Below are 16549 nucleotides of genomic sequence, written 5' to 3' on the forward strand. Positions count from 1 at the left end.
TGTTACTGTGGGATCCTAGTCTATTTCTTGGTTATTATACATTTTTGTCCTGTTCTTAAGTTTCTTGCAGACCCAGTTAAACTGGGGTGTGTGTATGCGTGTGTGTGTGTGTGTGTGTGTGTGTGTGTGTGTGTGTGTGTGAAAACAAAAACAGATGGGAGACTTCATTTTTGTTAGGTTTGGATTCAATTCATTGAGTACATCCTAAGTTGACTGAAAATTCATACTTTAAATGTATGAACTGAATAATGTATTGTGCAAGCCAAATTTTACATTACACATTTTTATTAGTCTAACAAGGTAAACATACTCAAACAAGTATTATAGATTCTAATACATTAATGAGGGAATGGCAGGAAGCATTTTTATTAAAGGCTTCGCAGTTTCTGAAGTAGAAACAGCCTGAAAACACCGCGGGTGGGCAAAGCACTCCGGGCTCCAACGCGCCCCCTACGGACCATGGAAGTAATGGCATCTGCCCTCGGGCGAGCTGGGCTCCGAGTTCCCGGGAGAAGAGGGTGCGGGTGCCCCCCTTCATGGAGGATCATGACGACAGCTGAACAAGGAAAAAAAAATCCATCTCTTTCCATTGTAAACGTCTAGGCCACAAAAGAGTCCTTTGGTACAAGCGAAGAAAAAAAAATGAGACCTCCGCTATTGCTCAAGGGAAGGAAGATGAGAATCTGAACATGATCATAGAAAACCCACCTCGGCTCTCTGTGAGGCCCCTGGCGGGGTCTCCTGGCTCGCGGACTCATCCTGGGCGGAGCCGTCTGACCGCTGGGCTCCACCTCTGCTGTCCCATCTGCGGAACTGGCGGGAACCCGGCCCCCTCCCCGCAAAGGCCTGACCTCGCCCCCAAGGCGGGGATAAGGAAGCGCTTACGTCACGGGCTGTCGCAGGACTCAGCCAGAGCGCGTGGTGTCGCCTTGACAGAGCGCCTGGCCGGGAGCGAGCGCTCACGAGGCGGTAGCCAAATTGTGCGCACGCGGGTCCGCAGGGCGCTGCAGAGAGCTGCGTGGGCGCGGGGCGGAGAACAGGGCGACAGCCTGTGCGCTCTGAGCGAGAAAGTCCGTTTGAGCGCAGCGTCTGATCACGACTCTGAATATTTAAAAGCCACCCCCAGGCCCCCAAAAGAGCAGGGTGCGGTGTAGTATCTACCAACGCCAGCGCCTTCCCCGGGAAGAGCGCGGTCCCATCGCGCTGCACCCCCGGAAGGTGCAGCGTTGCCCCCTTCAGGCCGAGACGCGGGGACGGTCCCCGGACCCAGGAGCACGCTCTGCAGCGTGGACTCACCACCAAGTCCCGCTTCCGAAGGGCGCGAGGCGCTGCCTGCCCGGGGAATGAGTTGCATGCCATTTTGTTGTGTTTTATTTTGAATAAAAGATCTGTAAACGCTGTGTGTACGTTGTGCAAGGAAACAAACCTCGGACATTCCTCATCTAAGAAGGGGATGGGCAACGCGTGCAATGTGACCTCCTTCCCCGCCCCACCCACAGGCCCCACCCCATCCCCACCCCGGGCTTCTGAAGCTTGCGAAGGGGTGGGAGGGGTGCACCAGGCTGGAGGGCGGGGCCTGAGATGCGGGCGAAGGACCCAGGGCTGACCCCGCCCTCCCCCTCCCTTTCCGGGACTCTGCTCGTGCCCGCAGGACCCTGGCTCGAGGGCGCCCACTGCGGGCCGCGCCCGGGATCGGCCCCTCCGAGCTAGGGAGCCGGGCTGTTACCCGCCGAGGTACCCGCGGGGATCCGTCTCTCACACTCCGGGACTTCGGGTCGCTGCACGGCCCGGCCTCGTGCCCACGCGCGCTTCTACCTCCCCACCCCCGACTTTTTTTACCCCCAGTTTTAATGCAGCCCAATTATCTCGTTTGCACGACTTAAAATGTTTCTCCTTAATTCATTTCAATCTAGTAAATATGCTTCAGCAAGTAGCTAATTTCTCGAGGATGGCTTCGCCTTGCTATTTGCATATAGAACGCGTGGGGCCCGGCCCTATTTCGGGGTGCGCAGGTCGCGGGCAGTTAGGCCTCGTCTTGTGTGTGTGGGGGGGGGGGGGTGCGGGTCTTGGCCCCGGAAGGTGGAAGCAGGTGTCCCCGAAAGGGCCCGGGGCCCAGGTGGCAGGAAGGACCGGGGTCACCTGGGCCCCGGGGAGGGGCAGACCCCGTCCTCTAAGCGCCCCTCAGTCTTCTGCCTGCACTTATCCCGGAGAGGGGGTGCCCCTTGGATGCTAGACGTGCGCGAGGGTCGGGGACACATTTATCCTCAAATGCGTTTATTAAATCGCGTCTGGAGAGAGACCGAGGTGGCTGTGGGAGAGAAATCACAAGGCTCAGTTGAGCAATCTTCTGGCTTTAAATTCCGAATAAAAGTCTCAAATATTCCCGGGTCAGGGGGGCACCGTCTCATTAAAACCACTCTCGTCCTGAAACTGCAATGCAGACATTAAAGTGCAGTATTTTTCAATTAGAGCTGACGAATTCAATCAAAATTCCATAGATTAGGATGAAATGAGGCATGGGTCATTTACAGGGGAATTTAATTGCCGAGCCATTAGACAAATAGTATATTTGCCATTCCCGCGTTATCCATCATTTTCGACATCAATACTGGAGCCGCATCTCCCGGTCCCGCAGCCGCGCGGGGCTGTAAACACTCCCTTCCCTGTATCTTCTGATTATATCTGATTTCATTTAGGGCCATGGGGGATTATAAATGTTCACGCAATCAAGTTCATTAGGACTTCAAATCGCATTTCTGATTGGGATTGCTCTGCCGCCGTCCTCCGTGCGCCTTTCAAACCCCAGGACAAGGCTTTCGAAGCATCTTTTTGAATTTAAAGCTTCAGATTCTTTTGTCTTCCAGCGCCCCTCCCGCCTCCCCTCCCCCCTCACCCCCCAGGGCGGCCCCGCGCTCCTCGGGCGCCCTTCGCCGGGGAGCAGCCCTGAACCCTTCATTGCCCCGAGAGGCGAGCCTCGGATGGGATAAGGGCCCGACCACCGCCCCCCGCCCCCTCCACGCACCCCTTGATGCCTGGCGGGGGTCCGGGGCTGCCCTGGGAGGACCGGCCGCCTCGCGTCCCCCCACCCCCACCCCGAGAGCGCCCCCCTCGGCGAGTGGGCCCGCACTGGGCGAAGTTACCGCGCGGCCGCCAGGCCCAGGCCCAGGCTGGGTGCCGGAGGCGCGGGTGGGCGAACCCCGCGCGTTCGCGGATCGCGGGTGGGTGCTAGCGCCACGTCTCCCACCCAGCATCCGGCACCACCCGGAGCGAGTCCAGCGCCGGGCGTCATTGGGTCCCACCGACCCCGGCAGCGATTGGGCCCGGACCCTGGGGACTGACCCTGGGGACCCCCTTTCCGGGTTTGTCCCTTTCTCTACAAAGCCAGGGAATGGGGGGGGGTGGGGGACGGTGTGCCCAGCGGAGCAGTTCCCTCTTTGCATTAGCAAACCCAGGAAACAAAGGAACAGGCTCTTCTGGGGAGAGCTTGAAAAGGAAGGCTCAAAACATCCCTTCCAGCATAGTTGAAAAATAATAGCTTAATATTAACTGCTTCTCATAAAAATATGCTTTCACAGTGATACAGTTACCAGAAGAAAACCCTCATTTTACCCCCGTACTTTGGGTTCATCACTGTTAGCTGCCTCAGTAATTTAATTGGAATGAAACGTGAGAAATGTGTCATTTTTGAAGAATTTATGCATCACTTCCTAGAAATCTCATTGTGTTAACTAGGAGCCTACTGCGTTCTGTTTAGAACCCATAATCACATTTTTATGTGTCTGTATTATGAGTTAATGTGACCTCCTGTCTTTAGCAGATACAAAAATGTTCTCTCTCCAGACCAACTGCATCCAACTCTGGCTTGCATAAAAGACACCAAAACCCGTTTGCCCAATGTTCTCCAAACTTACCAACTTTGCTCAGAGCAGGGAAAGAGCCCACGGAATGAATAATTACACACCAAATTAAAACCCCGCATTAAACACAGTCGACAGCAAATGCTACATTCTCAATCATGTTTATTGCTTACAAATTGCATTACAAAGAAATCTACTCTTTTTATTGGAGTGATTAAGCAAAGAGTGTTAGGACTGCAGAAGATTAGATGAAGGCTGAAAAATCCAGCTAGTTACATTGTATAATTTTGTTAAGGAACATGTTTAACACACAAATGAGGATTGGGTTGTCATTATGGCATCATAAAAGAGTCCACTTAAAATTGTATTTATTTATGAACATATTGCCTATAAAATGTGCTTATTTAATAGAGAGGATGTAGTCAATTCCATAATCAATATTTTAATTACTGATTTTTTTTATTTTAGCAGCACGATTCTATATGCTGCTTTATGGAGATGTCATTTTCCTACGCTCTCCTCCCCTTCCTTTATCATGGGAGCTAAAATCTTTCTTCCTGTTTTCCATCCTCTCTTTAATTCTGGGGAGAGTAGGTGGATGGACCCCCGGAAGACAAGTTTGCTTATGGCGCCACCTGCAGGATTCTATGAAAATGCATTTCACAGCCTGTGCAATCTATGGTGGGAGCTTGGAATTTACCTCAGGCCTATTTTAGCAATTTAATGAAATTAATTCTTACTTTAAAATGCGAAGATGTTAATAATTTCAAGGCAAGTACTGGAGTTGGAAAAGTACTTTGATTTTCCCAAACTAATACTTAAATCCAGAAACAAAATATTGTATTGGCTATAGTTAAAACTTTGGGGCTTCTGAATATCCCAACTGCATGTAGAAAACTTGACTGCCCTTGAAATAATGGAATAAAAGATGCAGCATTCCTGGTTTATCACTTGGTCTGCAGGAAGCCCTTAAAAGATGAAAAGCACTTGGTGAGCTGATCACATCCGCAACTGCAGTGATTAGACCTCTTAAAAAGCCAAGGAGGCCGGGTCACTGGAGCGGACCAGCTCATTTGCCAAATCTGTGTTTTACACCATTTCCTTGGAGGGTTAAGTGTTCTTTGCAAAAGTTCAACAGCCTGCCCCATGAACACGTGTATTTAAAGGGTTAGTTCAGAGACTGGAGATGTGATGATTGTAATACAGTTCCTGGAAATAGCAAATGTTTCTTAGACTAAAAGAGTCATTAGTTTTGATTTTCTTCAAAATATCCTGAATTGATGATTATCAAGTAACTTAAAATTAAACTGAGACAAACATGCTAAAAAGATCAGCACAATGATGCATTCAGCATTTTAAACACACACATAAAACCTCACACCCACGCCTGTGTGCTAATTGCCCCTGGACTGTGGGTTGTGTCTGGGGGCCCAGTAATGGTGGAGAACTTCACTTGTGCATTTAAAAATTCTTTGTGGTCAGATAACAAGTAATAGTCAGAGATATGCAACAAAAGTTTGGGGAAAATATCCTTCTTTCTTTTTTTAAAAAATAGAAATAGCAGGTAAAGATATCATCGACCCTCCTGTTACCTTCTGAATTTCGAATCGTATGAATGCGTCATTAAAAAATAAATAAATTTCATGTAAAAATGTTAGGTCTTTTGGACTTGAGTTTATGTAGTATACTAAAAGAGAAAAATAAGGATGTTCAATATGAACTATTAAAAAAGGAACAATTTTCAGATACTTTAACCCAAAATACCAGGATATTGGCATTTAGTTGTAGGTATTTCCTGGGAAAAAAGTAAGCCAGGATCATTCTAGCTTCAAAGTAGAATGGATTTCAGGATGTTTATCTCAACTAACTTACTTCCTTCCCTCCCTCCTTCCTCCTTCCTCCCTGCTCCTCTACCTCTTTCACTCTTTTCTCTTTGTCTTGTCCTCCTCTTCTGTCTCTTTCTTCTCCTCCTCCTCCTCTATGTGGAATTATTCAAATCTCTTAACTTTAGAACTTCCTGAGACAAGTAGCATAGAGCAAGGAAGAACACACAACAAATTCTGTATATCAGTTAATTTTTTTTGGCTGCATTAGCAATTATTCTGCAATCTATACAATTTGATGATTAAGATCCCCCCAAACAACAACTCTACCATTTGTGCCCCATGCAGTCTTGGCTCCGATTCAGGAACAGTATTTAGCACATCTCAACAGGCATTAGACCCAAGGTGATTCCAAATTAATTTCCAGTGCTGGTTTATTCCCCAGTAATTCTTTTGCAGACTTGATGTCCCTGGCAAGTTGGGGGGCAGGAGAAGGGACTCTTGACATCTTAGGAGATTCTGTTCATTGTTACGTTAGTGCTGCTCACGGGTCCGTGTGGACCAAGAGTGGTAGGCTGGAGGACACTATAATTCAATACAGCTAGACACGGTACTGGCTGGACCAGTGTAGGGTGGAGGGCGCGCATCACAGAGCTCTCCCGAGTGCCCGCAGGACCCAGGGCGAGTGACAGCAGAAGCTGCCCAGTGTGCAAAATGCCACTGCCGTGGGGACACAGCAGTCCTCTTTCCACGCAGGGGCAGTCGGGGAGAGAACAGCCAAGAGGGGAAACTGTCCCTCTCCATGTCTCCTGGGATGTGCCCCAGCCTGCCCAGCAACCGTGTCCTTCTGACAATCCGTCCTTCTTCGCTTGGCTCTGGGCTCTGGTCTGTCCTGTTCAAGGATGGGTCCTCAGCTCGGGCCGCCGGCTGGCTCCCATAGGCTCGGCTAAATGAAGGCGCAAAGGACTGATGGATGCGTGAATGAGTCATCCCAGAGGAACTCCGTGTAACAGCTCTTCCTAGGAGCAACTCCATTTTAAAAGAAATTCCTTAGGGGTGAAATTGATGGAAAAGAAAGAATTCCTTCAAAGTAGGGGCATTTTGGGTTGTAATGGGGAGACGTGAGATTCGTGTTGTTGCTTTTAAGCTGGTATTTGGAAAAAAAAATTGGAAACAATTTTGGTCATTTTAATTAATTAATTATTATTATTTTGGCTTAAACAACAGGAATTTATTGGCTCACAGTCTGGAGGCTAGAAGTCCCAAATCCAGGTATCGTCGGCTGTGCCATCCCTGAAGTCCATGAGCTGGTAGCTTGCAGGCCATGCGTCTCTGCCTCTGTCACAGGGTCGTCTGTCCCCTTCTGTCTCCTCCTGTGATTTCTAGTGGCGTGTCCAAATTTCCTTTGCTTATATGGATCCCAGTGCAGAGTGTAAACGCTCCCCCTAATTCAGTTTGGCCTCATTGGAAATACACAACCCCGGGCCCAGCCCAGAGCTCCAGGTCACACTCCGCCTGTCAACAAGATCCCCTTGGCGTCGGGGAACCCTGCTTCACATCCATTTTCTCACGGAACCCCAACCCTGAGACGGGCCCGGATGCTTCCCCTCTACAGAGAAGCAAGCCGCAGCTGATTTGAGTGAAGGAACTCTCCCACTGCCGCCCCGCTGCTCAGTGACCCGAAGTCCCGCCTGCTTCCGGAGCTGGGTGCCGAAGCCCGACCCCAGGACATCCCCACTGTCCAGGACAGTCATCCCCCTGCAGACCCCAGGCTGCATCTGCTCACCCGCCTTGCGGCTCCTCCCAGCCTGTGGAACGACATTCGGAATCCTTGGTCTGGAGGCCAAGGCCGCCCCATCCGCACCCCTCCACTGCCTTGCCTCCTTCCGGCTGCCCCGAGGATGCTCTGCCTCCTGCCCTCCCTTGCTGTACCTTTCTGCCTTTGTATGCGTTTTCCTTTTAGTTCAGAAGTGACTCCAGATGTCTATTCAGGAGGGAAGACATCTGCTTGGAGGGGTGTCAGGGGGCCCTGGGGCCGTGCCACGTTGCTCTCTGTAGGACAGGTCAGTTGTCCATTGCCAAGGGCAGGATGTGGTGGTGGGTCAGCCGAAGGAGCTGGGGGTGCTGTCAAATCGCTCTGTGGGCAGAAATCTGACCACCCACCAAGGCTTAGCCTGGCCCCCTCCTTCCTGAGGCTCACCATGCTGGGGGACCCACCTGCCCTCCTTCCCACGCCCCTGGACCCAGCAGGCCACCATATACTGCAGCACTTTGCTGGAGCTGGAACTCCTGCGGTTGCCTCCCTTGACTCGGAGGTTCGGCCCAGAAGCACCCGGCACTCAGCTGTGCCTGGGAAAGAGGGGGCCAGCGCGTGTCCTTGGGGGAAGACCATAGAGCGTCCTGACCTTTAGGACATCTCTCTTGCCATGTGGTGGCCAGGCCAAGCTGACCGTGCCCCTAGGGACCTCTAGCAGCGGTGTCTAATCCTGGCTTCCGGCTCCCTGGACTGTGACCTGGAGCTGGGTCAACTGGGGACTGGTGAGTGCGTCACAGAGAAGATGACTTCAGGCTCCAAATGTCTGGCTCGCCACCCCTCCAATGTCCTTCTAGGGAATTCCGGACTATTTTGGGCCAGAAGCACCAGCAGGTGCTTGGGAAGGCCCTCGTTATGGAAGCACGTGGCCCCTCTCGGCACAGGCAGCTGTCACGCTCTGGGGACAAGCCTCTCCGGTGGCCAGGCCCCAGAGAGGTGGAGGCCTTTCCTGTGGGGCAGGGGGCTGCAGACTGGGCTGGCAGCATGTATGTTGCTAACTCACTGGGGGCGGAGACACAACTCGGAAAAATAAATATACCTTTTAGTTCAGTAGCCATCGAAAGGTACTTTATGATGGTCTGATACCTGCAATTTCCTTTCTTCCCTGCAAGCAACCCAGAGAGGTAGAAAGAACCTTTATTACAAATTACATTTGGAGGCGACCCTGAGGCTGCAGGATCCGGCAGCTTCAAGGTAAAGACGACGTTGAAAACAGGAGGCTCTCATTTTCAGTGCAAAACACCCTCTGGCTCCAAGAGGAGGTAATTCTGCAGAGATTTTGGCAAGGGTAACAGGGGCACGAGGCAAAAACACTTTTTGCCAAACAGTTTCCGGATGGTACAGCGACAGAGGTGCTGCAGACAGCGTGGGGGGTGGGCGGAGGCAAAGAGCGACTGGTAGAAAGTCAGATGCATCTAGGAAGGAAAGCATGTCGGCATCAGCGTTTGCACATGCCACGGACAGACACGTTTCCATGTCAGACGGCCCCCGTCACACACGGACCCTTTCTGTGCCTAGCAGATACCAGATAACCAAACGGAACAGAGGAGCCCTGTTTCGTAAGAGGCATCCTCTACCAAGAGGGTTGTGCATTTTTCTAAGTGTGGCTCCTGCTGAAGTTGGAGGGAACTCCATTTGGGGTGGCTTCCTTTCTGCCCCACCCTCACCCCACAGCACCCCTCCAACTCCAGTCAGGGCAAGCCCTCCCTTTGGCCAGCAATTGGCCCGGAAGCCCAGGCCTAGGCCAATCAGCACATGGTATTGCTCTGGTGGTTCGAAATGTGCACACAACTCAAGTCCATAAACCATGGTCGGAGGGATTTTCTAGAAGCTTCTAGAAAAAAGTGTCCTCACTGTTTTTTAATCGACAGTCACTTGTGAACTTTGCTGTGTACAGAAGCAAAGAAGATGAAGCTGACTCACGGAGCTTAGACTACCCCTCATCAACCGGAGCCAGAACTTCTGGATCCAGCCGGCTTCCAGGCCCACCCTTCTCTGGACGTTTGCAGCCAACAACTTCCTGACTACAACTAGAGGCTCTTGACTGTGTGACTTTTTAGGGCTTCCAGGGAAAAAACCTAAGAACAGAAATGTGCACACACAACCCGTTTCCCTTTCTCTTTCCTTCTTCTTCAGATGTTTCCAACTTACTCGGATATCAGTGCAACACTCCACACGTGGAAAAGCAGAAAAAGAGAACAAGAAAGTTGTACAGCGTGGGGGCGGGTAAGGGGCGGCAGCTCCCTCACCTGAAACACCTCCTCCGGAATCACCTCCTTCCAGGACTCGGACACGCGGAGCTGAGAGTAGGAGTTGAAAAGCACCTCGATGACCTCAGGGGCCGACGCACAGCTCTTCAGCACCTGGTGGGAGGAGGTGGGAGACGAGGCTGAGGTGGCCTGGCCTGTGGGGCCACGTGGGGACGGTGCGGGACGGAGGCAGGTACCTTTGAGCCCCACGTCCGCCACTTCCTCGCCACGTGGCCTGGCTGAGCTAACAACCTCACACAGCCTCTGCCACCCGGGACCAAGGGTGAAGGGACAAGAGGGTTGTGGACGAACCGCCTGAATCGAAACACAAACGAGCCGAGGCATCACCCACAGTGGAGCCTTTGTGCCCACCACGATGGGTGAGTATGAAAAGTCTGAGCAAAGTTTCTGAGGTCTTCAGGTTCCCTGCAAGGGTGCTGAGGGCTTGCCCGGCCCTGTTTGCCTCTAGAGAGCTGCTCCGTGCAGAGGCAGGGAACCAGTGTCTGCTGGGAGGAAGTCGGGGTGCAGACAGTGCTCCCCAATTCTTACCTCAATTTTTAAGAGACCAGGAAATTGAGAAATGGGGGAGAAGAACAGTTTTGCTGTTGAATTTCTTCCTTTTTTTCTTTTGCATTTCATTCACCAAATATTTATTAAAGGTGGACTGTGTGTCAGTAACACTCTAGGCACTGGGAATTCAGAGTTGAAGACATAGAGAAGAAGACATACTAGTGAATATAAATGATAAGAATGGGAAATAGGGTGCTACTTTATGACACTAATTCTTAAAATCTAGTTGAAAATGAAAAGTATTGTTTTCAAGTAAGCATTTGCATATAAACACCATATATATTAGCATATCTCTATAATGAAACTACTGAGAATTTATATTTCTTACACTATCTCGGTTCAAATATAACTAGATTTAAAATAGTAAAAACTGACAAATTCAATCTCATGTCACTTTAACCATAAAATCTATTAATAAAAGACAGGAATGCAATAGAAAGATTATTTTAAAACAGCACAACAAAATAAGACTGTCTTTTGCAGAAGCCTTCTAGTTAACCAATTAAGTATAAAAGGTTGTGAAAAGTTCAGGAATAGGTAAACAATGCTCATTCAACTAAAATAAAATGTATGCAATTTTTACTCTGAAAAAAAATACACACTTTGAGTTATTTGACATGGGTTTGTTAATTCAAAACACATTTGTTTATGGAAGCAAGGCAATGCTGATGTCCATGATGAAAAAGAGAAGGGATAATGATTGCAAGAGATTCTATGTAGCCACATGCATTTCTCATCTGAAGAAAGAAACTGGGGGTTGACTAGATTGCAACTAATTAAAGATTGTGTGAAGAAACGGCAATGAGGTAAAATAGAAATAAAAATGAAATGGTAGGAAATAAACTAATTAGATGTTGTTCTTTGGAACAAATACTGACCCACCTCATCAATAGTGGCCAAATTTAAGAAGAACCTACATTAAAGGTTTTGCTTTGGTCATTCTAGCAACACTGACTCTGTCTTTCTTACATTTAATAGAAAAGAGAAATCTCTTGGTGTTATCTAATAAAAATTATAAAATAAAACATGCTATTTTCATAAGCAGCAAGTCCATCAGCTTCATCATAAAGATGGAAACGCTATTGTTTTTTTGAAATAAACTATTTTTATTATGGGGAGTTTTGTACATACACAAAAGCAGACCGAATAGTATGAAAAACCCCCGTGTACCATCCAGCCATGGCTGATCCTTCCCCTTCCACACCCCTTGCCACTCCTCCAATATTTCAAAGCAATTTCCATGTATCCTGTCATTTCACCTGTAAGTATTTCAGTGGATCTCTTAAAGGATCCTTTAAAAAAAAACCATAGAACACAATAAATTGTAATACCAGAAAAATTAACAATAGTTTAATACCATCTAATATCTAGTCAGTGTTTAATTCACAAATTTCTCTGAAATGCCATTACAATTAAAAAAATTGTTGGTTGCATTAGAATCCAAATAAGGCCCACACAGTGAGATCTGTCGATGTGGTGTATGTTTTGGCCTCTTTTTTTTCTTTCAATGAGATTTATTCGTTGAAGAAACTGGGTATTTGCCTATAGAGTTCTCACTGTGGGGATTTTGCGGACGGCGTCCCTACGGGGTTGTCTAACATGCTGTTCCCCACCGTGTTTTCTGAAAATTACTAGTTGGATTTAGAGGCTTGATCAGATTCAGATTAGATTTTCTTTCGGTGTGGGTGAGGGGTGGGGCAGGGCTACTTTATTGTTGTATTTTTGAGGTCTAAGATTTACCAAGTGTTATAAAACTACCTTCCCTCTTTCTTGGTTGAGACAACTAATGTAGAGCAATGTTTCTAAGATCAGATACTGATGTTTATGGCAGGCAATGGTCAGAGCCAGCAGTGAAGGCTGGCTTGCATGGTCCCTGGGGCTCACCACCGAGTCAATTAGAAGAAAGGACATTACTCTGAGTTAAGAAAATACCTTTCTATTTCCAGGTGGCCACATATTTTACTTTTCTCTTACCAACTTGATACACAAAGATTTTCTAATTTTGACTGACTTTTACCTTCATGAAACAAACTTCTATTGGTGATGGTATATTATTATTATTATTTTTAAAGAATATGGCTTTTCGGGGGGACATCATAAATCCAAATCAGCACACCTCCCCATCTCGTCTGAAACTCTTCGGCTCTGTGTGATGTCACCAAGTGATGAGGTGTCCAGCAGACACCCTTTGGCTCTGCAGACACAGCCCCACTCATTGGGGTGCTCTGGAAATGAGACATCATCAGCTGAAAGAACCCCAAACCCAGATGTCTCTCTCCAGTAGTGTTCTCCCCATCAAGAAGAGATAGTGGAAATGGAGAGAAGGGAGAGGGAAAGGGGGAAACAGGGTCAAGGGTCTGGAAGAGATGAGAGTCTGGGAAGTTAGCAAGCAATCACTCTGATAAGAGGAAAGTTACCACTTAATTCTTATAAATATAATGGCAGATTCAAATTGCTAAGATTTTGGTGTCTCTTTAAATAACTAAGTTGGGTTTATAGTTTTATTTTTTGGTCAAGTTTTAATATCACTTTATGTTAACTTAGTAAAACTGAGAAGATTTCTATCTTTTTAATATTCTGGAATATTTGAAAAAGAAGATAATGTATCTTCATCTACTGCAAAATAATAGGTCTTACATTTGAAACTGTCTAAAGTTGGCATTTAGTTGTATGTATTTCCTGGTATTTTACTCCCATGGTTATTGGTATATTTCGCCTTGATTTCTTCTTGAATCAATTTTGTTAATCTGTATTTTCCTGGAAGACAATCTTCATTCTAAAAATTTACCTCTAAATATGTATCAGTCAGGGTTCCAATAGAAAACAGTAGAAAACAGATGGCACATTCAATATATTCCAGGAGAGTTTGTTGACACAAAGGCTGTTTAACCAAGTGTGGGTGCAGGGGAAGTATAAGGGACAGTGCAGTACTGGGAGCTGGAGCTGGTAGTAGCCACGTCATTACCCCTGGACCTGAAGAGTGAGAGTGATGTGGAGTGGGCAGTCTTACCAGGAGCAGCGATTCTTGGTTGGGGATAAATAACCAGCCTGAAGCCAAGAGGGACCCAAGGGAATAAATGCCTTGATGTCACTCTCCTTCCCTCTCTTTTCCTGCTTAGATACTTCACTGGCTAAACCCAACTGACAAGCAGAGGGCTAGAGCCTTGTAGACAGAGTCCTTGCAGGTGAAAAGCAAAGCTGGAGAGCAAATGGGAGATATCTCCACTCTATCTATGAATAAGCAACCCTTTTTTAAATTTGAAATTCACTGTAATTATACTTAAAAATTTTTTGTGTGTTTAGTCTTGCTGGGGATATGTCTTTTTTTTTTTTTCTTTTTTAAAAAAAGCATGACCAGCGATTCAATTTTGTTGATCAGTTCTCTCTTTTAAAATACTCAAATCCATTATTTTTTGCCTTTATTAATTCCTTTCTTCCATCTCCTTACATATGTTCTCTTTCCCTTTCCAGCTTCTTGAATTAACTGCAAAGTTAATTGAGTAACATATTTTTAAGTAATAATAAAAACCACTTTTGAAATTCTATGAGTTTTCCTTTGAACACAGGTATCATCACAAGCCATAGTTTTGAGGTAGTGTTCTCATTGTTTTTATTTTTAAAATAGTCTGCAATTAAATAACTATTTATTTATTTGGAAGTGTATGATAAAATTTTCAAAAAGTCAAATTATTTTAGAAACTTATCTTTTTACTATTAATTTTTTACTATTAATTTTTGGTATACAGCATTAAGATTTTAAGCAATATCTGCTTTGGGGGCACAAGAAGATAAAGCTGCTTTCTGTTTGGGGGCCTCACAGTTCAATGTATATTTATCACATTTATGATTTAGAGCTTCTACGCTTTTTTGTTTACTTGAACTGTGAAAGACCTAGATGTGGATTAAAAGTCACCTGGATTTTACAGTCAGTTCCTCCATTTTAATATAACCTTCTTTGGTACATAAGGTTCATGATGGTTATATCTGCCCTATGGATTCTATCCTATGCCAGTATCAAAAGAATCTTTTTTCCCACTTTGTGTATCAACCTAAAATTCTTCTATGTTGCACACTGATTCTAAAATTTTATTAGTTTTTTTTTTTTTTTTGCCAGAATTACCTATACCCATTCTTTTACTTTAACCCTTTGTTTCACATTGAGAGTCTCTGTATTGACAATAGGTAATTTAAGCCATTTACACTTATTATTATAAAGCACCCATTATAAATAACCATTTGGTCTTATTTCTTTTGCCTCACTGTGGGCTTTATGATTTATTACATTTTGTGTTTCTTTGTTGCCTCATTTTTGTTACACAGTCTTGTATTTGTAGAAGTGTATATTTTATTTAAAATTCTACTAGTGATGACCCTCAAAATGGAAAACAATCACCCATATTTATCTATCTAGATAGTATCTTCTGTGTTCTATTTATGCCATTATCTCTTCTTTCCCATCTCTCTTTTAACCAATTCTTCTCCTTCCTTAATAACACCCGAGGTTTGGGTTCCACACTATGATGATTCCATGGCCGTAATCTATGGTGCATAGCTCTTTCAGAGATAATTTTTGGTATCTGCATTTAGTTTTATTACCTGCCTTATGATGACATAAGATGTCCATATTTTAACCAAGTTGTTTTCTCACAACCCGTCCTTCAAACCATCCTTTCCACAGATATGTGTCAAGTTCTGACTAGAAGCCAGGGATTGTGGTATGGCCGAGTGAGTCAGTGGCAAACAAGGCAGGAAGAAGCTCCTGCCTTCACAGAACTTTAGTGTCTGGTGGGATTTTACAGCTCCAAACACTGCAGTTTCAAACAGCTGCCCTGGTACACTGCACGAGGAGGCCATGCTGGGGGAGCCACAAAGTGCTAGACATGGCACCGAACTCAGACCTGGGCTTACAGAGATGCTCTGATGGCTCCATCGGGGAAGGGTTTCTGGGGGAATGGACATCCCAGCTGAGCCCAGGACATGGCGTAGGAGTTGGCAGGCAAAAAAAACGTACAGAGAGTTCTAGGGACAAGAGCGTCCGGGGTAGAGGAAACAGATCCTCCCAAGTTCGTGGGGTGAGGAAGGGCAAATCATATTGGTTGGGGTGCAGAATTTGAGGCGGGTGGCTGAGAACTGAGACAGCTGGGGGCAGAGAGTGAGGCCGGAGCATGACTTGCTACCGGACCTTGGTCTTCCTGGTATGACTTACTTATCTCCTCCAGCTTCCTTCCTTGTTTTAACTTACTTACCTCCTCCAGCTTCCTTCCATGGTTTAACTTATTAACCTCCTCCAGCTTCCTTCCTTGGTTTAACTTACTTATTTCCTCCAGCTTCCTTCCAGGACCTTGCATTATCTTTTTGTCTTACCCTGTTCTGTTCTAACGGGTCGTGGAAGCTGTGTCTTCTTGCACTCCATGGAGGATGGCACACAATTCGGAGGCTTTCTTCTGGATCTTATGATGAGAGGTATGGTTTTCCTGTATATTTTCTGGATGCGCCCTGTTTTCCTTTTTCTGCATGTTCTCATGAATCCATTACTTTTTTTCTCTTCACGCATCTTTGATGAAGACCCGAGGGAGGTCCATGGTCCCTCTCTTCCCTCAGGTTAGAGAGTGGAGGGGTGCCGCGGATGGCAGATGGAGGGGTGTGGCACCCAGCCGGGCCCCCCTCCACACTCACCATCATCATCAGGCTGCTTTCAGCCTCCGCACTTGACTCCAACTCCTCACACGAGCAACTCCGAACGCCTGCCGGGCTGTATTTATTTTATTTTATTTTTTAAATGACATCTGTGTGATTGCCTGAGAACTCCATGGAAGGGTAGTGGAGAACCCTGGGTTCTTCTCCAAGGCACACACGAGAGTTTCTTGTTGGTGCTGTGGATTTCCTTCCCCTCCTTCCCTTCCTGATGTCGGTGTCTTCACAGATGTTTTATAGAAAAATAGGGGCAACTGCCTTTTTGAACTGGTAATCATAAGAACATCAAAGAGTGATCATTACTGGTTCCCTCCCTACTCCAAATTTGTGTTCATCAATCCATTACCATCCCCAAGTCAACCTTCAGCAGACTTGGGAGAAGCAGAAAGTGAGCAAGAAAGACCAAGCTGCAGAGGGGCACTGCGCTGACCCCAGGGGCAGCGCCTGAAGATGACTGGACGTGCGGCTTCCACCCCAGCCCGGCCAAACCTGACGCCCTCGCCCCACTCCACTTGTGCCTGACCAGCCGATGGAGGCCACCAC

General features: G+C 46.8%; 1 protein-coding gene across 1 annotated transcript in view; it reads right to left on the reverse strand.

Moving 5' to 3' along the window:
* Nucleotides 1-4023: 4023 nt before the first annotated feature.
* Nucleotides 4024-16549, reverse strand: part of ASB18 (ankyrin repeat and SOCS box containing 18) — a 75781-nt gene continuing 63255 nt past the window's right edge. The window contains exons 5-6 of the mRNA XM_037850456.1: nt 9743-9856; nt 4024-8908 (exon numbers count right to left, since the gene is read on the reverse strand). Coding sequence (XP_037706384.1) covers nt 8723-8908; nt 9743-9856 — 300 coding nt within the window. The 3' untranslated portion in view covers nt 4024-8722. The remainder of the gene's footprint in view (nt 8909-9742; nt 9857-16549) is intronic.

The sequence above is a fragment of the Choloepus didactylus genome, chromosome 9 (genome assembly GCF_015220235.1).
Source record: "Choloepus didactylus isolate mChoDid1 chromosome 9, mChoDid1.pri, whole genome shotgun sequence".
NCBI lineage: Eukaryota > Metazoa > Chordata > Mammalia > Pilosa > Megalonychidae > Choloepus > Choloepus didactylus.